The 22,703-nt window shown below is 48.0% G+C and overlaps 3 protein-coding genes and 1 long non-coding RNA gene across 7 annotated transcripts; 1 reads left to right on the forward strand and 3 right to left on the reverse strand.

The window, feature by feature from the left end:
- Nucleotides 1-1,721: 1,721 nt before the first annotated feature.
- On the reverse strand, nt 1,722-4,324 carry LOC101174898 (OX-2 membrane glycoprotein). Its single transcript, XM_004066750.4, has 6 exons — nt 4,214-4,324; nt 3,633-3,722; nt 3,310-3,561; nt 2,728-3,048; nt 2,380-2,488; nt 1,722-2,297 (listed from the first exon to the last, which is right to left on the reverse strand). The coding sequence occupies exons 1-6, from the start codon at nt 4,251-4,253 to the stop codon at nt 2,258-2,260; spliced, it is 852 nt and encodes a 283-aa protein (XP_004066798.1). The 5' UTR covers nt 4,254-4,324; the 3' UTR covers nt 1,722-2,257.
- A 9,130-nt stretch (nt 4,325-13,454) lies between these two features.
- On the reverse strand, nt 13,455-15,009 carry LOC110016526. Its single transcript, XR_002872052.1, has 3 exons — nt 14,172-15,009; nt 13,813-14,100; nt 13,455-13,747 (listed from the first exon to the last, which is right to left on the reverse strand). It is a non-coding gene; the product is annotated as an uncharacterized LOC110016526 (long non-coding RNA).
- An 815-nt stretch (nt 15,010-15,824) lies between these two features.
- On the reverse strand, nt 15,825-18,867 carry LOC101174650. 4 transcript variants are annotated; one of them, XM_023949331.1, is made up of 5 exons: nt 17,311-18,867; nt 17,007-17,243; nt 16,771-16,900; nt 16,529-16,562; nt 15,825-16,163 (listed from the first exon to the last, which is right to left on the reverse strand). In XM_023949331.1, the coding sequence occupies exons 1-5, from the start codon at nt 17,366-17,368 to the stop codon at nt 16,017-16,019; spliced, it is 606 nt and encodes a 201-aa protein (XP_023805099.1). In that variant the 5' UTR covers nt 17,369-18,867; the 3' UTR covers nt 15,825-16,016. The 4 variants fall into 4 exon arrangements, with proteins under 4 accessions (XP_023805099.1, XP_023805093.1, XP_023805082.1 ...); XM_023949325.1 differs by having other exon boundaries at nt 16,771-16,903; XM_023949314.1 differs by having other exon boundaries at nt 16,974-17,243.
- A 760-nt stretch (nt 18,868-19,627) lies between these two features.
- Nucleotides 19,628-21,550, forward strand: gemin8 (gem nuclear organelle associated protein 8). Its single transcript, XM_023949313.1, has 3 exons — nt 19,628-19,858; nt 20,610-20,991; nt 21,058-21,550. The coding sequence occupies exons 1-3, from the start codon at nt 19,856-19,858 to the stop codon at nt 21,315-21,317; spliced, it is 645 nt and encodes a 214-aa protein (XP_023805081.1). The 5' UTR covers nt 19,628-19,855; the 3' UTR covers nt 21,318-21,550.
- The last annotated feature ends 1,153 nt before the right edge of the window (nt 21,551-22,703 follow it).

Consider the following 22,703-nt stretch of genomic DNA (forward strand, 5'->3'; position numbering starts at 1 on the left):
AAGCGCAGGGGAGATTTCCTCCGCCGAAGGCGATTCTTCCTCGGGGTTCACTGTCCTGATCGGAACCCTAAGCCTCCAGTGCGGATTAAGAACGACTCCAAACCATTCTGGGGGGGGGGGGGGGGGACACCTTCTCTTTATTACGGTGCTCCGTCCTCCGAACACACAGTATCAACGCACACACCTCCGCTCCGTACTCACCCCCATCTCAGCACACACACACGCACGCATGCGCGCGCACACACACACACTCCACAACACTTTTATCTCCTAAATTTACGAGATAAAAGTTGTAATTAAAGAAAACAAAACGTTTTTTGTAAACTAGTCCTAAAACCCCGTCGTACTGCTGCAACATGGTGCTAATCAGTGCTAATTACAAGTTAGCAGGTGCAATTTAAATGATTACAACAACACGCTCTGCTCCTCCCCTAAAGTGCGATGCAGAGCTAATTTGCATACAGATATCTGCAACGTCATTTCGCCTAGTCGAAACTCTAATTCAAGATATCTGTAATTACATTTTGACTATCCTGAATGAACATTACAGATATCTCAAGTTTCAGATATCTCTATTCAAATTTCATTTCAAGATATCTGTAACTTGATTATAGATATCTACAATTAAATTATGACTATCCCTAACTCCAGTTTGAGATATCTACAACGTCATTTTGACTAGTCACAATTCCAGTTACAGATATCTACAACGTCATTTCGCCTAGTCAAAACTTAATTTAAGATATCTGAAAAGGAACATGTAGATATCTTAAATTGACTTGAATTAAAGATATCTTTAACTTGAGTTTTGACTAGTAAGAATGAAATTGTAGATATCTGAAACTGGAATTACAGATATCTACAATTCAGTAACAGATATCCGTAATTCATGAACTGGATATCTGCAACTGAATTGTAGATATCTGTAATTGTAAACCCCATACAAATGAATGGCGAAAGTGATGTCATTTGTCCTAGGAATAATATCTTTGAGGATATCTAAAATTACGATTACGGATAGGAAGAATGTAGTTGCAGATATCTGAAATGTTCTTTTTGACTAGGCAAAACTCAAATAAAGATATCTGCAACACACATCCAGTCTAGCCTTTTAATGTTAAAATGGCCTGCCATACGTGTCTTTATAGTTCAACCACTAGATGGTGCTGTGACACTGAAACATGTCCCGACATAGATGACGTCATCTAAGGTGGCAGCAGGTTCATACAGACTGGAATTAAATGGGGTATTTTAATTCACAAATAAAATTCTCTAGTCCGGCCTCATTTATTCTTTTGCTTTTATAATCCAACACTTCCGGTTTGAACCCTTGAAAAACAAATCAAAATTAAAAATATTGTATAAACTGGTTTAAGACACTCTAAGCAGTTATGATAATATTCTACCTTTCATTTATAAACAACATCTGATTCAGAGGCATAAAGGACAATAAACTGACCTCATGCATCCTTTAATTATATAAATGTGAAAAAGAGGATGAAACAAAAATGAATTTAGTCAAATGTTAACAACTATTTGCCTGATGGTGAATATTTTTCTGTTCATTTCAAGTCTGATTGAACAGAGAAGAAGCTAGAGTTTGGTGAAAACTCCAAGAACCAGAGATGATGATGATGATGATGATGGAGGAGGAAGCTACAGTCAGCAGTAAAGAAAATGAAATGTGGACTTTTATAAAGAAACGACACAAAGATAAAAAGTGTTTTCCAGAGTTTTAATGAGAAACGTTTTTGTTCACACGCTGACCTCCATCCATCCTGAAACACTGGAATCTGCATTTAATACCAGACAAACACAAAACTCTGTCACACCTGCAGCTGAACCACAGCTGAGTGACTGGGAATGATTAGTGCAACAAACGCTGAATAACTTATTATAATTCTGAACAATAAATACAACATAAATAGGAATAAAGTGCATGAAGCAGCTTATGCAACAACTGCATGTGCAAAAACACAAGAAGAGCAAAAAACACATGAAATGTGGCTCCTATTGAGGTAAATGTTGGGAAACCAGAGGCTCTGTGAACACTAGAGGGCGCCAGTCTGAGTCTGCAGGTTTCACTGAACGATCAGAAGAAACAACTTCTCCAGAAGAACTTTGTGGACCAAGCGCCTCTTCTGCTTCACTGAAGCTGCACAGAGCGGCGGCGGCGGCGGCAGCTGTGGCGGCGGCGGATGCAGGACATCTGCAGCCTCGATCCTGGACTGCAGCTTCTGAACTGCTGAAACGCAGATCAAACCTCCTCCACCGTCTGTGTGTCCGTCTTTAACCTCCTGCAGAGAAACAGAGTTTCAGCGAGGAAGAGGAGCTTCAGAAAAGATGAAGAGTTTCAGGGAGGATGGTCCCACAGCTCACCTTTTCCACCTGGAAGCAGCTGCTGCGGCTGCGCAGATGCAGACGGCGAAGCATGCGGCCGTGACGATCAGCGTGATGTGCGACCGAGAACGCCCGGACTCTGAGGAACCTGAGGAGAGAAAGGAAGACCTTTGACTTCCTGAAGGAGCACCTCAGAGTGAAGCGGCCTTTCCCTCAACATGAAACCTAATCAAAGTGAAACCCAGAGCCATGACTCAGCCTGGAGTCATTTACCGGAAGCATGACTCAGCGTTTAATGTTGCATGTGGGGACTTTTCCTGACACGGATACTGCAATGCCTCATGGGAGTTCCTTGCAGAACAGCTCATCTGTACTCTGAACACCAACCTTTGGTCATCACCTCCTGATTCCTGGAGGTGATCCTGTGTCGTCTTTCCCTGCCGGTTCCCTGGTTCAGGACGCAGTCCACGCCGCCGCTCCAGAGGGGCGGAGCTCTGAGCGTGACGCTGCGGCTGCTGGTGACGGTGCCGTCTGGGTTCCTGCTGGTGCTGGTCTCTGTTTGGTTTTCCACCGCGGCGTTTGGGGGAAGCTCCCAGTGGATGGAGGGAGCTGGTTTTCCCGTGGCGGAGCAGCTGAAGGCGTGTAGCTCCTCCCCCCGCTCCTCCTCCTGCTGCAGGAGCGCCGCGCTGGTGTTCACCGAGGAGACGCCTTCAGGGAAAAACAAAAACCACAGCGATCATTTTCTCTGCATTCGCTCCAGAGGCGGCTGACAGAACAGCTGACGGCGCAGGAGGTGCCTCCTGCAGCCCGTCAGGACGGAACCGCCTCCTTCTAAACGACAGGTACGGCGGGACGACACCTGAGCAAAGGTCAGAGGTCAAAACCAACAAGGAAACTCCGAAAGAAATCATGAACCCTGAGAGGGAGTGACATGATCAGATTATTGATCATGGAGGACTGGAGGCTCACCTGTGACCTTCAGACAGGTGTGCCTCCTCTTGGAGCCTTCGGGGTACATGTGGAACAGACAGATGTAGCAGCTCTCGTCCTCCCAGGAGGCGCTCCGCAGGCGGATGGCGGTGGAGTTCAGCGCCGCCCTGGTGAACTCCACCTTCCCCCGGTACGCCGCGTTGACCTCCTGCCCGAAGCGGCGGCTGAAGGTGGCCAGGTTCTCAATGGACTCGTCCTCAAACGACCTCTGCCAGGTCACCTGCTGCACACCTGAGAGGGGGGGGCGGAGCCATGAGGGAGGCTCGCAGCAGGGGGGCAGGTGCCGCGGCGGCGGCCGTTACCTTTAGCGGGATCCACGGTGCATTCATAGTGGGCTTCTCCACCGAACTCCACCTCTGTGCTGCCAGCTCCACTCACCTTGGAGGCGGAGCCTAAGTTTCAATGAAAGAAAAGGTTTTTGATTAAGGTTTAAAGTCATTTATACAAAAATAAAAAGTACAATTAAAAACAAAAAAAAACAGAATTAATAATGAAAGGAAACGTTTTATTTTTTTACATTTTATTTTTTCATGGAGCTTATCTGTAAGTTTGTAAGTTTGCCCCTAACGTAATTATATGTCAGTAAATCCGGTCAAGGTTTAGTGTTTACAGTTATAATAAATCAAACTGACACCACAAATCCAAAAAATTGACTATTTTTGATCAATAATTCACTTTCAAACGGCTTAAATCTGATCTTTCTTAATAAATATTTTTAGATTTTGACTGTAGGTCGGTTCCACAAACGCATCTGGACGTAAAAATGTCTATTTTTGTGACAATCTTCCTCTAGAAATCACAGGAAAAGTAATCAAATTAAAACCGTTTGTCTGTTTGTGTCAATAAAGTTTGATTCAAACCGGAGAAAACAGCTGATTCTCACCTTGAGCGGCGGCCAGAGTGAGGCAGAGGAGGAGCAGCATGATGCTGGTGTGCCGCTCCGATGAAGACCGCACGTTATAAACAACACCCCCCCCCCCCCCTCTCCTGATGCCGCCGCCGAAAAACGAAACAGATAGTTAAAAGGAGGAGGGGGGGTGCACGATGACGTCCCGTGTCAAAACAAAAGTCTGTGAAGCAGCAGCTGATTCACATCCAGACTGAAAGCAAAATATCTGAAAAGATTAAACTGCTGCAGATTTGATCCTAAACAAACATTTTTATCTCTGAAACGGGATTTTTTCCGTTTTCAGTCTAAAAGCAGCGATCAACAAGATAAACATTAAACGAAGGTCATGTTCCTGAAGGCGTCTGCTGCCTTCAGGAACACGACCTGACCAGAGTCCAGATTGTAGAAAATCACCCACAGAATCAGGCTTTGATTTAAAAATAGTTTTTATCCCAAACCCACAAAGTGTTTGTCTGTTTGGGCTTTTACTTTGAAAAGCTGCATTTCTCTTCCTCTCTTTACTGGACGTCCTCAGAACGAAACATCCCCAAAAGCAGAAGTTCATGTAACAAGACTGGAGGCCCCCCCGCAAGAGACACTTCTCCCTCCTGGGGGGTTTCATGGAAAGCATTGATGGTCGACCCCCCCCCAGCTGACCTTCAGTAGAGCCTGATGACGCTTCCTGAGAGGAAACACCTCCACTTCCTGTATCCAAGATCATTTCAGAAAAGTTACATCACCCCCCCCCCCCCTGCTCTAGAATGTTTCCACAGGTTAATAATAATGAGGGATCTGATCCTTCCAGTAAGACAGGAAGTTCCTCCTAATTTACAGGAGAAGGATTGAATCACCTCAATCCCCTGCCTCTGATGGTCGTCGCCGCAGCACGCCATGACCGCCATGTTTTAGGAACAGGCGGGGTCAGGAAAGCACCCAGCTTACCTGACAGGCACCACCCCCCCTCCTTCCCAAACACCAAAGCTTGTTGTGTCACATGACCCCCGTCCTGTAACCGGGCCACAAACACAGCCCTCAGACCGCCACGGCGCCGCCGCAGGAACGGTGTCATGTGACCTCTGCTGCCAGGAAGGAAGGAGAGATTCTGAGATTTCTGCCCAAACAAAACATCAGCAGATCTACTCCTAGTAGCTCTAGAACGCTCCACAGGTTCATTCCAGACACAAAGACACCAGACAGGACCACCGTAGGTCACCTCTGACCTCTGAGCCTTTCTGCTTTCGTCACCGATCAGAAAAACTCCCAACCAAACCTCTGAAACACCGTTGTTCTGGTCCTGATCAGTCACGGCATGAGAAAGCGCTTCAGCCGCATTCAGAGCAGAAAGCAGAAGCGACTGAAAAGAGGAAACAGCAGAGCGGCTGACAACGGCCTTTGTGTCTGCTCCTCTGAAGACGGGGGTTCGAGTCCCGGACCTGCTCTGCTTTCGAATGCGAGACGGTCTGGATGTCGGTCAGGAGGCTGAGCGTCTGCTCCTTTCTGCATTTAAAACAGGAACACATGAAAATGTGGGGGTGTAGATATATGCTGCATAGATCAGAGAAACATCTGGAGTTTTTACCACAAACAGAAAAAAGGTCATTTCTGCAGAGGAAATAAACAAACAATCGTGCATTAACCTGAAAATATCACTGTAAAACGGGTTTGAAACAGAGAAAACCATTTTTTAATCGGGGGGGGGGAGGGGTGTCTCCTCACTGAAAAGAATAACCTCATCAATGGGTGTGAGGACGACACGCTCAGAGAGCCACTAACAGACCTGGCAACCCTGCAAACCAAAGCAAACACCCAACAAACGAACCTTAAGTGACCCCAGGGGCTTAAAGTGTCACATGACCTGACTGAGGGGCATCCACTTCCTGTTTGAAGTGGAAGTTAGTCTGAAACATTCCTGTCTGGGCAGGATTATTGCCAGACTAGCTGGTAATCAGAGATTATTTACCTCAATGTTAACATGTTTGAATCAAACTTCATAACAATTACAATTAGTTGCTAGTAGGCTTCTCCAGATCCTGCCTGCATCCCAACCAATCTACGACCTGACTCGACCTGACCCGACCCGACCTGACCTGACCTGACCCGACCTGACCTGACCCGACCCGACCTGACCTGACCTGACCCGACCTGACCTGACCCGACCTGACCTGACCCTACTTGACCTGACCTGACCTGACCCGACCCGACCTGACCTGACCTGACCCGACCTGACCTGACCCGACCTGACCTGACTCGACCTGACCCGACCCGACCTGACCTGACCCTACTTGACCTGACCTGACCTGACCCTACCTGACCCGACCTGACCTGACCCTACTTGACCTGACCCTACAGGGCTCCAGAATGCGACTGATTGGTCGCATTTTGCGACCAAAATTTGAGAGTGTGCGACTGAATTTTACATCCAGTTGCACATGTGCGACCAGTAAATTTGCCTCCCCCACCCTCCGTATTTTTTATACATTTAACGTAAAAGGGGCACGTTAATGATTAATGAAATAATCAAAGAGACGCGAGCGCACACGCACGCAAACACACACACTCGCATACATACTCATGAAACGCGAGCACACACTTGCATGATGCCCGTCTGTGAGGCGGCCACTGCGTGTGAGAAGAATAGGGAAATGCGTGGAGGGGGAGGGGCCTAGAGATATTCGCGCGCGCGTAAACATCTGTGGGAAGGAAACGGAGACAAATGTCATCACAACCTGATGTGTGCGTCTGAGCTATGGGTAAGTGAACTATTGATTCGTTATTCCGACCTGCAGCTAGTGTACCAGTGCCAGAGTGTACAGCAGGGGTCTCAAACTCGCGGCACGCGGGCTATTTGGGGCCCCCAAGATGATATTTTACGGCCCCCGCCTTAATATGAAAGTTTAATGTTACTGCAGCCCACCAGTTTTAATGAATGACACTTTTTCATCGTCGTGCACGGAGATGACCAACCAATCACAGTGGGGTAAATGACTGTTGGGGGCGGGACAATGACAGGGCTTGAAAGCAGGACACCTGACAGCCCCCTCCCTCCCCGGACCACATTAAGGAGTTCCTTAATTTCCTTTAGAACGTATCTATTTTCACATACATGCAGTCCGTGCTGAACTTTTCTCTGGGTCACACAGACCCGGAGGAAAGTTTAGGTTTTGGTTACGGTTACGGCGGCGCATCAAACGGTTATGCACGGCTGTTACGGCAGCACACCGTTCCCGCGGGAGTCGGGTCAGCTGAGGAGAATAAATGTCCCCCACGTACGTGACAGCTAACGGGGCTTGAACTTTAAACACGTGTGAGCAACAACAAGATTAGCCTCAGACAGACTGAAAATACGTGGGGAAAATGCAACGATAGGCGTGTTTGAGATGAACCGGCACCTCGCCTGGATCGTTGGGGAGACCGGGGGTGTGGGGGGGGCTGTGAGATGAAGGCGAATCTGCAGCAAGACTAAAGGAGAACAGGAAGTTGGAGTTGTCTTTAACATTCTATTTAGTTTTAATATTCCTCTCCCCCTTAGTGTGATCTGTGTTATTATATATTTTATGATTATTTTAATGTTTTGTAATGTATGTAGCCTTTTTTTTAATGAATTGGTATTTTAAATTATTTTAATTAATCACTCAACTATAAAAACCATCAGGACCCATGTCCCATAATGCATTGTTTTGTAGTCTGTAGGGCAGCTTTCAGTCAGTTCAGTACTAAATTTCCAGCTGTGTTCGCTCAGGTTGGGGTCTTGCTCCCACCCCTTTCTCGCGATATTTTTGTCTCACACCAGGTGATCTGCGCAGCGTTGAGTTCACCTGGGTGATCTCAAACACGCTTATTGTGCATCTTGGCTGCACTTATTTGGTGTTGCCAAGATAAATTTCCATCCATTTTCTTTACTATTTTTACTGTCATGACAGCGACGCTGCAGTCAGTTTACCTTCTTGTTGCATCTTCAAAAGTGCAGAATAAAATGTGACTATTTCAGTTATTTCAGTTCAGTTTAGTTCAGTTTAGTTTAGTTTAGTCATTTCCTAATGAATTCTATGACTTTATGTATTTTATGGTTCATGTTTGTTACACATTTAGCGGTTTGAAGCCCACTGAGACGACTCTTGTTGTAAACATTTGTCTGTAGAAATGAAACTGAATTGAAGCCGGTGTGGAACTAGCCGATTCAGTTCTTAAATTGACAACTAGGGGTCTGACGCGTCGGTCTCCGTTCGCTCGGAAGGACATGTTCCAGCTTCACTACGGCGGTAAGCAGACATGCGTCTGACCAGCTGGGATGTGGGCGTGTCCTCTGACTCCTCAGATCTTTCACTTCCAGTACCTGCCAGGCTTCTTAGCCCCGCCCTCTTTGTCCTTTTGGTTTGGTGACGTCACAGCCAGTGATGATCCCAGAGCTTCAGAGATGGACCGATTCCTCCTCCTCATCTCCTCACGCCATGGCGCCGTGAAGCACCAAACAGCAGTTTCCTCCTTGAGGAAGATGAAGGATGAAGCTGCTGTTTTGGGATAATCATTCCACCTTATAACCTTATAAGAGGAAGCAAAGTGCAGCTATGGGAGAACTGAAGCCTTTTCTTTTCCAGACGGGACTTTCAGCTCCAGAAGGTCAGCAGCAACGTTCTAGAGATGTGGAGGACGCCGTTTCCACGGATGCTGACCACGCAGAATCACTTCTCCAAACCGTGCGGCTGCAGACTCAGACCTCCGTGCAGAAAGCACCTTACATGATCCTGGAAAGTCTGGAAACTTTGGAGGCGGAGCTCGGTGCAGAGAAGCTCCGCCTTCCAACTGTTTCAGCAGGAACCGGTTCTTTAAGCCCGGTGGGCTGAAGGAATGGAGAAGCTTCACCGTTTGACAGATCCTCTGAAGATGTGCCTCCCCAGCTGCTCCACAGAAAAACCACAAGTGAGTCAGAGCCTTTCAGGTGTTTACCTGCTGGAGCTCATGGTCATGACTCATCAACATTTGTAAAAGCTTTTATTTTGAAATGACATTTCTAAAGCTCCAAATGAATCAGAGGAACACGACACTTCCTCAGAAGTCTTCTGACCTGGAGGACAAAAGTTCACATGAGGTCATCAGTTCCACAATAAAAAATGTCTTCAGCGAAGCTGCAAGACCCCCCAGAGGAGAACCCACAGGTTCTTGCAGACGTTCCTGCTCTGATCTGATGTTCCTCTCTGAGGAGATCAGACTCTCATGGAACCAAAACTGAAGATCAAAAGTTCAACCTGAGACGGTTTGTGTTTCTCTGGAAGCCTGAACTTCCTGAAATCCCCCTGAAGGATCTGAAACGTCCGGAGTGGAAATCTGGATCCCATCAGGAACCTGAAACTTCCTGGAGGAACCACAGAAGAACATCTGGGTCCATCCCAGATGATCCTCCTCCATGTTCTCCCAGGGTTCTGGTCTCCAGGTGGACGTTAGAGACGTTCCTCTGATCCTCTGATGTTCCAGCAGTGGATGGAGAATTAAGGTCCTTGATGTTCTGATCCAGTGATGATCAGGACCGCCCCGTTACCACGGGGGGGGGGGGGGGGGGGGGGGGCGTAAACATTCCATAAACAAATGTAAACATTCCATAAACAAACGTAAACATTCCATAAACAAACCTAACAGACTAAAGGAGAGAACTCAGAAGAAATGACCATGAAGAACTGAGAGACTCTGAGGATCTTTATCTTAAACTGGTTTGATTGACAGGAAGCCACATCATGACCACAGAAATCCTCACGGCTCATTGGCTGCTCAGACTCTGACTTCAGTCAAAAACCACAGAAACCATCGGGGGGGGCGCAGCTCCTTCTAAAACGAGCTTCAAGGAGTGAAAGTGATCAGAAAGTTCAGACAGGAAGTCAGATGGAGCTGCAGGTCCAGCTGACTTCCTGTGTGAAGCTGCAACTTCAGCAGAAGCAGACTCGACTTTTCCACTGCTCAGGTTCAAACACACTAGAACTCCTTCAGAGGCGGTCCTCTGGGGTACAGCCGTCACGTGAGGACACTGCTGATGGTGCTGCAGCTGTGGGCTCTGCAAGGTTCATACAGAACGTTCTCCGTCTGCAGGAACACGTCGTACGCCTCAACGTCCTCCACCAGCTGCAGGAAGACAGGCGGGTCAGAACTGCTCTGCAGGTGAAGACGCACCTGGACCGGTTCTGTACTGGGGGGTGCCAAAATATCGATATGGTGATATATCGCGATATTTAGTCTCGTGATTGATTCTTGATACGTCTTCCTCAAGTATGGACCTTTTATTTACGTTTGAAGACCCTGTAAAACGTTAAATTAACCATTCTTTGGTGAGACGATTCTTCAGAGGGTCGATAGGGGGCGCTCGTTGTGAGATTGGCTGTTGCGGGCGGACGAAGAATACGCATTCAAACAAAGATGGCGGAGGGGGAAAACAATCAGAAGCGAGAGCAGCAAGTTAAAAGACGCTCCGGCAGCATTGAAGCTGCATCACCTGAGTTGTGTGAAAAAGCCGTGGTTGTTGCTGGCCTGAAGCCGACACGGCCCGGCGTGGATACCTTTATCCAGACTAAGGTACCGCCGTCTTCTGGAGAGCAGAGACACAAACGGAAAACGAGCTCCGTCCCTGCAGCGAGGTGGAGAAGGAGGGATTTCTGTTTTTATTGAATGCATTAGAGCTCAGAAATACTGAAGCAATGATCCCTGCACTGTACGTTCAGACCAGAGCTGGAAACGGAAGAAAGAGGGGCATCCCTCCCCTTAGACCCCCCCCCCCCCTTAGAAAGCAGTTTATGTCTTAAATAACTTAAAGGAAAGTTTCTAGCTACTTGATTTTTTTTCTGGAAGAATTTTATTTTTGTTTCCACCACATTTGCACTAAATGGTGTCATTTATTTTAACAAAGACAATATAATTTGTTCACAGAATTAATATCTGATTCACAGCTATCTTTTTAAAGCAATAGCTATAGCTATTGCTTTTCAAAAGTTAATACCAATGTACCTGGCAGCTACTTGACTTATTCATTTTTTATCCTGTTTACAGCAATTCTGTACTAAATAATAACACTGCTGTTCATGTTCACTATTGTTTAAACCAAATTTTACAGATATTTCCAAATGAAAAGTGTCGTCGTTTGTCAAAGACAGAGTGTTACTGATTTCAGCAATGTCACACAAAAGTCTGTTATTCATTACAAAAAAATAGAACACAGCATGTTCATTATCATGGTGTTTAACCCTTGTGCTATCTTAGATGACCCCCCCCCCCCTTCCATTGACGTGTTCTCCCTACCATGACAAAGGTGGATAAAGGTGGAAAGATTTCATGTAATCCATGGACACCAGTGAAGATCACAAATCATTGAAGAAAAAAGGTTCAGAGCACTGTCTAGTGGGTCTAGATGACCCTACTCCCAATGGTAAAGTGCCTAGGATAGACCAAGGGTTACAAACTAAAAAATAAATGGGGAAACATTTTCCAAAAAACAGTTTTTCAAGTTCTTCTTTCTTAAAGTTTGATATATCGTGAGTTGTTAGAGACGAAATATATCGATTATCACATTATCGGCATATCGTGATAGTATCGTTATCGTGAGCAACATATCTCAAATCGTATCGTATCGTGAGGTACCCTGTGATTCCCAGCCCTATTCTGTACCGTCTGTGGAGGGCTGCTGTCGGGTCTCTGTCGCCTCCTGCTGGGTAAACGATGCAAATGCAGCTCGAGGCAGATGTTCTCCCTCCTTCAGAGGAGAGACGCAGGTGAAGCGGACAGCATCGCTCCTGAAGAGCTCAGGGGAGGGACTCCTGTCTCACCTGAGTGACAAGCATCCGCAGAAAACTCCCAGCAGGACTCCAGAGAAAAGCAGCAGAACCAGAATCAGCACCAGAATCCGTATCCATCCATAAAGGTTTTCTTTGTTAGTTGGTTTTAGAAATGAGTCGATGGTTCGATTCTCTGAAGAGAAAGAGGAGGTTCTCTGTGAGGCAGTGTGGAGACGTCAGAAGGTTAGGGAGGAGCCTCCTGACCTGTGGTTACCACGGTGATGTTCAGCTCCACGGTGAAGGTCCCTACAGCATGAACACACTCACAGCTGCTGTTCTCGCTGTCCTCTGCTCCCAGAGAGCTCAGCTGCAGGAACACCGTCTGGTTCTCCACCGTCATCCTGAACTTGGAGCCACATTCTGGATCAGAGCTGCGTCCAGGTCTGAAGGTCAGTCTGCAGGGCCCCCCCTCGGTGTGGATCCTGCAGACTGTCAGTATGATGACGTTACTGGAATCGTTTCTGCAAACTGGAATCACATCAGGCTGATGACGAACGATCTTATGAATCCATTCTGAAGAACCTGCAGAGGAAGAACAGTTTCAGATGCCAAACCAACGTTAGTCTCAGAAGCTCAAAACTGGAACAAACCTTCAGCGGCGCTGAGAAGCAGCAGCAGCAGCTGCAGAAAGCAAAGTTTGCTGGTTCCCATCCCAGCAGAAGCTTCTCTGCATGAGAGCAGACGTGAACTGTAGACACACAGCTCGTCATCTGCTGAAGAAACCTCACCTGAAACCCCCAAGACAGGAAGTGAACGGCGTTTCGCTCCTCTTGTGATGCCGCTTCAACAAACATGTACCCACAGGAGGACAGGAGCCAGGAACCTCTGCAGCAGCAGCAGGTCACTGACCTGCAGAGGTTCTGTCCAGAGGAGCAGACCTGGACCTCACCAGTTCCCTCTTCAGGATACATGTTACCGGACTGCAAGTTTCTAGAAGTTCTGATGCAAACGAAACTATTCCAAACTATTGGACAGCGGTTCCTGCAGGTTCATGTGGATCTCCTGTTCCTGCTGAGTTTGTGGGTCTGGTTTTTTCTCTGCGCTCACGTCAGGAACTGGAGGAGGAGGAGCCAAAATGCAGGAGACCACGTTTGGTGGCAGAAATGTAAACATTCCATAAACAAACGTGAACATTCCATAAACAAATGGAAACATTTAATAAAAAAATGGAAACATTTAATAAACAAATGGAAACATTTCATAAAAAAGCATAAATATTCCATAAACAAACCTAACAGACTAAAGGAGAGAACTCAGAAGAAATGACTATGAAGAACTGAGAGACTCTGAGGATCTTTATCTTAAACTGGTTTGATTGACAGGAAGCCACATCATGACCACAGAAATCCTCACGGCTCATTGGCTGCTCAGACTCTGACTTTAGTCAAAAACCACAGAAACCAGCGGGGGGGAGGGGGGGCAGCTCCTTCTAAAACGAGCTTCAAGGAGTGAAAGTGATCAGAAAGTTCAGACAGGAAGTCAGATGGAGCTGCAGGTCCGGCTGACTTCCTGTGTGAAGCTGCAACTTCAGCAGAAGCAGAGTGGACTTTTCCACTGCTCAGGTTCAAACACACTAGAACTCCTTCAGAGGCGGTCCTCTGGGGTACAGCCGTCACGTGAGGACACTGCTGATGGTGCTGCAGCTGTGGGCTCTGCAAGGTTCATACAGAACGTTCTCCGTCTGCAGGAACACGTCGTACGCCTCAACGTCCTCCACCAGCTGCAGGAAGACAGGCGGGTCAGAACTGCTCTGCAGGTGAAGACGCACCTGAACCGGTTCTGTACCGTCTGTGGAGGGCTGCTGGCGGGTCTCTGTCGCCTCCTGCTGGGTAAACGATGCAAATGCAGCTCGGGGCAGATGTTCTCCCTCCTTCAGAGGAGAGACGCAGGTGAAGCGGACAGCATCGCTCCTGAGGAGCTCAGGGGAGGGACTTCTGTCTCACCTGAGTGACAAGCATCGGCAGAAAACTCCCAGCAGGATTCCAGAGACCAACACCAGAACCAGAACCCACATCCATCCATAAAGGTTTTCTTTGTCGGTTGGTTTTAGAAATGAGTCGATGGTCCGATTCCCTGAAGAGAAAGAGGAGGTTCTCTGTGAGGCAGTGTGGAGACGTCAGAAGGTTAGGGGGGAGCCTCCTGACCTGTGGTTACCACGGTGATGTTCAGCTCCACGGTGAAGGTCCCTACAGCATGAACACACTCACAGCTGCTGTTCTCGCTGTCCTCTGCTCCCAGAGAGCTCAGCTGCAGGAACACCGTCTGGTTCTCCACCGTCATCCTGAACTTGGAGCCACATTCTGGATCAGAGCTGCGTCCAGGCCTGAAGGTCAGGCGGCAGGACCCCCCCTGGGTCTGGATCCTGCAGACTGTCAGCATGATGACGTTACTGGAATCGTTTCTGCAAACTGGAATCACATCAGGCTGATGACGAACGACCTTATGAATCCATTTTCGAGATTCTGCAGAGGAAGAACAGTTTCAGATGCCAAACCAACGTTAGTCTCAGAAGCTCAAAACTGGAACAAACCTTCAGCGGCGCTGAGAAGCAGCAGCAGCAGCTGCAGAAAGCAAAGTTTGCTGGTTCCCATCCCAGCAGAAGCTTCTCTGCATGAGAGCAGACGTGAACTGTAGACACACAGCTCGTCATCTGCTGAAGAAACCTCACCTGAAACCCCCAAGACAGGAAGTGAACGGCGTTTCGCTCCTCTTGTGATGCCGCTTCAACAAACATGTCCAGAAAGAAGGTTTCTGGACATGCAACTGATGCAACTGAATTGAAGATGGGTTTTCAGATTATATCCCAGACTATTCTTTATTTTTTTTAACTAAACAGTTTTTTTTAAGCATAATCTGCACAAAAGAAACTAATTTATCAAAAAACCTTACCTTTCAATGACAGAAAGGATCAAAACACGTTAAACAGCAGAAGAAATGAGAATAACAATGATTTAATGAAAGGTTTTAGTTTCAAATGGAGAAACCAGAGCTGAGATCTGCAAACTACGTTTCTGAGAAACTGCAGATGAAGAACTTCCCAGGAACCTCTTCAGAGGTTTCTTACCTAAAGATGAGGAGCAAGAAGACGGCAGACTCCACCGGTTATGGTTGCTTCGTCATGTCAAGTTTTTACGTATGTTTAGGTTTTGGATTTTGCTTTGTTGTCTTTCGGTTTTTGGTTTGTCAAGTTTTGGTTCTTGCTTTGCCATGTCAAGTTTTTGTAATGTCATGTTTTATTTAGTCATTATTTGGTTTTTACCTTGTATTTCAGTTTTTGCTTTGTCATGTCAAGTTTTTGCAAAGTCATGTTCTGGTTTTGAAATCTCATGTTTGGTTAGTCATGTTTTTTTTTTTGTTTAGTCATTATTTGGTTTTTGCTTTGTCATGTTAAATTTCTGTATAGGTATGTTAAGGTTTTGTCATGTCAGGTTTTTGCTTAGTCATTATTTGGTTTTTGCCTTGTCTTTTGGTTTTTGGTTTGTCATATTTTGGTATTTGCTTTGTCATGTTAAGTTTCTGTATAGGTATGTTAAGGTTTTGTCATGTCAGGTTTTTGCTTAGTCGTGTTTTGGTATTTGCTTTGTCGTGTTTGCTTTGTCGTGTTTGCTTTGTCATGTTTTGGTATTTGCTTTGTCGTGTTTTGGTTTGAGTCCCGAGTCAACCTCCAGGGCTTCCATTTAAACATGCTGCACCTTCAAAATAAAAGCTCTGTAGTTTCTTCTGGTAAATGGAGGTAAATCTGTTCTTAAGCGTCAGCCATCGCTCTGTCGAGCGGCAGTAAATCATGCGAGACAAACGGGTTTCAGAAGCAGAACTTTAATCTCAGTTTTAAAGATGATGTGGAAAAACAAACATTCCTTCGTCCTTTGATGAGGATCTTCTGCTCCTGTCACCTGATCAGTTCCTGTTCTCAATGAGAACCCATGAAAACAAAGTTCCATATTTTCATTCCATCTGAGAAGAAACTGGAATTCTGGAGTAAACGATCCTCACGGGTTTTCATAGATCTCAGTCTCCTGTATGACCCACGTGACCCGTGTGACCCTGGGGGCGGGGTCACGTCTGTCAATGGTCTGGTAGAGGTCGTCCGTCGGCTGCTGGAGGCTGGCGTACGTGCTGTCGTCATCGCCTTTGCTCTATTTGGACAAAACACACGTCTTCAGGGAAGAGATTGTCCTTTATGATGCTGAAGATCCTCCTGAAGAGGATGAAACTACAACTGTGGAGCTTAAAAAAGGTCAGGGGGTCAGAGGTCAATGATGAAAACGCTTCAGGAGCCCGCCATTTGACCACGAGAGTGAACGCCCCCGGTGGTCATTCACAGAACTGCGTGCTGGTCTCCTCCAGCTCTTCACACCTTCAGCAGAAGCTGCAACACCTCCCTCTGGCTAACCTCATGACCCCGCCCCCACCGTCTGACAGGTGACCTAAAACCATCTGCTGGCCTCATTTCATGAGTCAGTGAGACGCTGGAAGGAAAAAAAACGTTTTTTTAACTTACAGGTGGTCTCTGCAGCTCCGCCTGTCGCTGAGCTCTGAGGAGAGAGCAGAAGGTTCTGTCATGTCCAGAAGGTTCTGTCATGTCCAGAAGGTTCTGTTATGTCCAGAAGGTTCTGTCATGTCCAGAAGGTTCTGTCATGTCCAGAAGGTTCTGTCATGTCCAGAAGGTTCTGTTATGTCCAGAAGGTTCCGTCATAAAGGTTCTCCTTCAGTCCGCACACACCCCACAGGAGGAGGTCTCACCTGAGAGCCGCGTTCCTCAGGACGAGTCCCAGCAAAGCTGCAGCCACCATGACGAGTCCGGAGGCGGAGCTGACCGCTGTGGTGAAGCCGAGCATGCTCAGATCGGACATGACGCCTCCTTCCTCTGCATCTGCTGGAAACAGAATGCCCCCCTCATGCAGAAGTGCTTTCAGGTGGCGGGGCGGCAGAGCGGTGGGCGGTACCTTCCACGGTGCCCTGCAGGTGCGAGCACTCACAGGTGTGGTTCCGGCCGTCCTCCGCCTGCAGAAACAGCGTCTGGTTCTCCGTCACCAAGCGGAACCCGGAGCCACATTCAGAGCTGAAGTTCTGCTGGTGTCGGTACAGAACTCTGCAGTCCTCTCGCCTCCACCGGGTCCGGATCTGGCAGACGATCAGCGTGATGTCCTGCAGCGCCGCCCCAGAGCAGACGGGGGTCACGCCTGGATCTCCCCTCGCCGTTTTCACCAGAGTCACTGCAAAGACAGAACACACCCTGGTCTAAGCCGGTCCTCCAGAGAACCCGCCGCTGCTTCTTCATACCGTCAGAGTCGAAGCACAGAGACAGCAGCAGAAGGAGGCCGGCGTCACGGCGAGCCATGCTGCCAGAACCGCCGTCCGAGAGGCGCCAGAACTAAAGCGCCTGAGGCGGAAGAACGGTTTCAGACCAGAGGCGGAACATGCTCCTCTGCAGAGAAACAAGAACCGAAAAAGGCTTTTTTAATCCTCCAGAACCCCCCCTCCACCGCCGTGAGCGGCCCCGGTTCCTCTGCTGGCCTCAACCTGAGACTTTCACAGATCTGAAAGCAGAGCTGAAGGTGCAGAGACGCTCTGACCGCTGCTGTTCTTCAGAGGGCTGAAGACCACCAGGAGGGGGAAACCCCGGCTTTGAGGTCCCCCCCCTCGCTGCTCGTAAACGTGGACATCTTCCTGTCAGTTCAGGAGGACCGGCGAGAAAAGCCAACCGCCACGCCCACCCAGAAAGAGACTAAACAGACCTTTGACCTCCAGAGAACGGGAACAGGTTTCTGTCTGCGGGGTCAGAGAAGAACCACAGAGAAATCCACCGATGGGAACCAAGAGTGTGAACAAAAAGCTTTTCTGCACTGCTCCACTTTAGCGTCAGCGGGTTTGAAAAGCCTTTTCTGTGAGCTGGGAGGCCTGCAGCTACAGTGTGACCCACATCTACAGTGCAGCGTCTCTGACAGCCTCAGACGCCGCGCTCTCTCAACAACAAAACCCCCAGAACGACCGCAGGTTCTGCAGCTCAGCGCTGCTCACAGAACTAATCCAGACGGAACTTCCTGTTCACCGATTATTCCCACTTCAAAGAGTTTGTTTTTGATTGATTATGAGAAACATTTCATGTCTTCAGTCCAACAGGAAACCACGTCCAGGTCATCCAGAGATGAGCTTATTTGATTCAAACGCATCTTCTGGTTCTGCTGGAGGCTTCAAAGCAGCAACTTCTCCACTCTGACCCAAAAAAATGTAACTTCCTGTTGAAGTTTCAAAGAAAAACAGGTGCTTTTTGAAAGAAATGGTTTTAGGTTATATTTAAATCATTTATGAAGATTAAACCCTGTCTACATTAAAGACGTCATCACAGTTATACCCATATTTGGTCAGATATTCTTAAAATGAACTAACAACAACACATGTACCGTTTAATGTGAATTATTTGTATAAACCATGAATAATTTCCATCCTTTTAGCCAGTAGCGGTTTTAGGCACGGGCTATACGGGCGATTGCCCAGGGCGCAAAAATGCAGGGGGGCGGCACCGGCGGCTCGGCCCTTGTAAAATAATATATACACCACTATTGGTTTACTTATGTCACAGAGTTTGTAACAGCCTAAAACCTGGCGGCGCCCCCGCCCCGCAGCTGCGCTCTCTCTCCTGTCTTTGAGAAGTAGACGCAAATGTGGGTGAAGGAGAAGGGAGGGGGCGCGGGGTGAAGGGTGCAGGCTGAGAGGTGAGCACGGAGCGCCGCCGCGTTTACGCATGCACAAAACCTGGCTAGATCATCTTCTAGGGGGGGCGACGGTCGCGGGCCGCGGCTCAGTGCTTGATGAAAAAATAAAAATAAAAACTGCGACAGCGCCACCATGTAGTGAATTGGCGCCCCTGGCTGCAGCTGCACGCGCTCCTGCTGGCAATGTGTAACAAAAGGGGGGGGGGGGCTGCGGGGAATGAGTTCAACTGTAGGTCGCTTCCAAGTTAAGTGGCCAGATGGGGGACAAGGGCGGGGGTGGAATCCACTTTATAAAACTTTTTTAAAGGTCAGTCATACGGTGACATTCTATAACCTAAATTTTAATAAAGGTATGTTGTGTAATGACTCTAAGTCTCCTCGAGTTTATCACTTTCATGTCTGATGAGGATCTATCAGAAATCTATCCCAACTTTTGGACTGCTCTCAGGATTGCACTCAGTCACTGTGGCTCAAGCAGAGAGGAGTTGATCACGTCATACCTGAGGTCAACAATGTCTCAGGAGCGACTCACTAACCTGTTGTTGGTATCAATCATTCAGTAGGGAGCAGATTTCATATGATGGCGTTATTGACGAGTTTACATCAAGGAAGGCTAGAAAGGTTAAGTTTTAGTCAGTGTTTTCTGTTCTTAGTGCTGCAGTTATATTTATTTTAGCGTGTTATTTGTGTGATAAAAGATTTGTGCTTTGTAATATTTATTTTAAATTATCTTTTCAATATTATGTTTGATTTTATATTTTCCTACCTAACTGGTTTTTATTTTGAAGGGTTTCAGTTTATTCCCGCAGTTTCCACCGGGGGGCGCCAAATCGACAACAATTTTAGAACCGTTTAGAACCCCAGAGGCTGCTGGGAAATTTTTCGGGTTGCGGGATCACGTGAGCGGCGGACCGGTCGCTACGGTCTGGATGCTTAGTTTCTGCGCTGATTTCAGCCCAGACTCGTTTCTAACACACATGTGAGGAAAACGAACCTGCCGATGCGTTCAAGGAGCCAAAGCAGACTCAGTAAAACGTAGTTTGTGTCCACGAACCGGTAACTTTCCAGAGAGCCGACCCGCGAGGGATCGTTGAGGTTGCAGCGGTCCGGTCATGGTGAGGAGCAGCTGTGTGTCTGTAAAAAATAAATTAAAGGTTAATAAAGTAGGTTTGTCAGCAGAAAGCTAGAAATTAAGGTCTCCTGTTTCTACGGTGGCCCGGTAGGACAGAACAAAAATAAAGGGTTTGCCTGAAAGGCGCTTTATTAGTTGTTTTTTTTAAGGTCAACAGATGTTAAGATTTATTGTTTTGCGTTTTGTTTAGATTTGTGAGATGTGGTAAGTTGAATAAAAATATAAACAATCATAAACACAAGTTTATATCGCAAAGCGCCCATTTTTATACACATTGTCGTCACTTCCGGTTTCAGTCCGTTTTTGCAAAAGTAAATAATCGAAATACTAAAAGACTTGTTATAAACCACCACAATAAATGCAGTTAATTTAATTCTGTGACCGACAAAAAATGATACTTATATGCATTAATATGCAGCAAAACATTTTTTACGCTTTAATTTGACCTTTTTTTGTGAATTTTGAAACTTCAAAGTGTTCCAGCGTGTTTATGGAGAAGCTTTAAACTCTAAAATTGATCATAGCCGGCCGCTGATCAGTAACTTAAAGTTACCCAACTGTAACTTTTACTCTACCAAAGTGTAGAAACGTGAGGAAACCAAATAGCCTGATGGGGTCATCTAAGGTTAAGCAGCTTCCAGGTGATGGGCGGAGCCTCATGCTGCTTTATAAAACGCAGGTTTTGGGGGAAAACGTTCTCAGACGTTTCCGGCTCTGGTCTTCCTCCTTCACAGGACATCGACGCCGTGATGAGCCGCTTTTCTGGACCCATGTTTAGCCGCTACTGGCAGCACTACCATCAGGCCATGTCCTGGCAGCAGAGGCACAGGCGCGCCTACTGGAAGGCGATGGAGGCCGCCGGCGGGCCCCTCTGCTGGCAGCAGCAGCGTCCAGACGGCGGGCGGCAGCGTCCTGACGGCGGGCGGCAGCGTCCTGACGGCGGGCGGCAGCGTCCTGACGGCGGGCGGCGCTACGAGGACTGGCACGTCGAAGACGAGGAGGAGGACGATGGAGAGGACAGCGGCTCGGAGATCGAGTGTGACGTCAGCAACATGGAGATCAGCCAGGAGCTGCGGCAGTACTTTGCAGAGACGGAGAGACACCGGGAGGAGCTGAGTGAGTCCGGGAGTCCGGCGAGCTCCGTGTCTGCGCAGCGGCGGCCAACCTTCTCCTGTTTTTCAGAGAGGCAGCAGCAGATGGAGGCGGAGCGGCAGGACAGCTACGTGCCAGCGGACCAGGACCTGCACGCCGCCTCCTGGAGACGCAGCGCCGCCCCTCCCCTGGAGCGGCCGGGCGAGAGGCGAGCGGCCGAGATGAAGAAGCTCTACGGCAAAGACGCGCCCAGGATCCTGGCCATGGAGGCGGCCATGCAGCTGACCTTTGACAGGAACTGTGACCGCAAGCAGCCCAGATACTGGCCCGTCATCCCGCTGAAGCTGTGACGGCTCCCTGTGGGTCAGCGGAACCGCAGAACCGGGAGCCGAGGAGGACGGCAGACATGTTCTCCTACAGCCAGATCTGCGTCTTCCTGTGTCTTTGGTCGTTCCTGCGGTTTAGTTGCACATTTCCTGAAGCTACTTTGGGCTTCAGCGTCTCTGTCCGTCCTTCAAACACGGATTTGCTTTTAGGATTTTATACGGACTCGGTTTGTAATAAAGGTTCTGCTGAAGGAGTTCCTCAGGGTTCTGCTCCCGTCTGTCTTCAGGTCCATGAAGTGATGAAGCTCCGTGTTTCTCAGATCTGTCCTGCAGCTTCACTAGACGAGGAATAGGAGGAAGAAGGGGGGGGGGGGGTTCAGTCATTACGGCTCAGATGGTTTCTAAGCGTTCAGGTTGAGTCGTTGTAGCTGTAGCTGTTGTAGCAAAGCTAACAAGTTTCTGTCATTCGAGAACAGTGAAGGGCAAATTTGTCCAAACTACAGATTACTAGTTACTGTAATCCATTACTTTAAACATGGAGGAGTCAGAATCTTAAATGTCAGATGTTCTGCAGGAGCGACCAGAACCCTGACGGGCCGCTCCTCCCCCGTGACGGAGCTCTGATCATCCTCCGTGACCAAAAGACAAAGTTCTTTTTGACGGGTTTTTAATCTGCGGCGGGGCTTCACGTCGCTCCTGGCGCTGTTCAGACGGATTTGGACTTGAATCCCACTCCTCCTCTCCTCCATGACTGCTCCTCCTGGTGTTGATGGGATTAGGAGGAGCGAGGGAGGGGCTCTGCTGAGTCATGACAGGACGAGCAGGAGGACAATCAGCTCAAACTTTGAGGCTGATCTCTTCCTCCCACAGCTTCCTGTCCTGTGTTTATATCTTTATTTCAATCTAAATTCAAAACCTCAAACTGTTCTATAAACCCTGATGGTTTCTAGTGGCGACGCCTCGGAGCAGCATCTGCAGTGTAAACACAAACCCGCAGCGTTGGCTTGTGGGTAAACGCCGCTCCATGACGGAGGACCGTTAGCGACGCGTGAGGTTCGTGTGTTTTCAGTTTCACTCAGATGTTTCCATCAAGGTGAACTGAACTAGGATGCTAAGCTAACAATGAGGTGCAATCCCGCCGACTGCCACTGGGGGCTCCACAGTCAGGAAGGAGACGTTGATGCTCATCCCTTTGACACGGCTGAACGACAAACGCGTCGACTGTTAACGCCATTCTGGCTTCCCTCCACGCCACACTGCTAATTCACGTTAGTTGCTAAACGTGTTGCATGTCAGACGGTTAAAGGTTTAAGGAAAAACGACCCCCCAGGGGTTATGTGGGGAACCGAGACCTGCTCCTAATCCAAACCATTGGGGGCCACAGGTTAAGGGGGGCTGTCTCCAGCCATA

Source organism: Oryzias latipes, chromosome 2 (assembly GCF_002234675.1).
Source record: "Oryzias latipes chromosome 2, ASM223467v1".
Lineage (NCBI taxonomy): Eukaryota > Metazoa > Chordata > Actinopteri > Beloniformes > Adrianichthyidae > Oryzias > Oryzias latipes.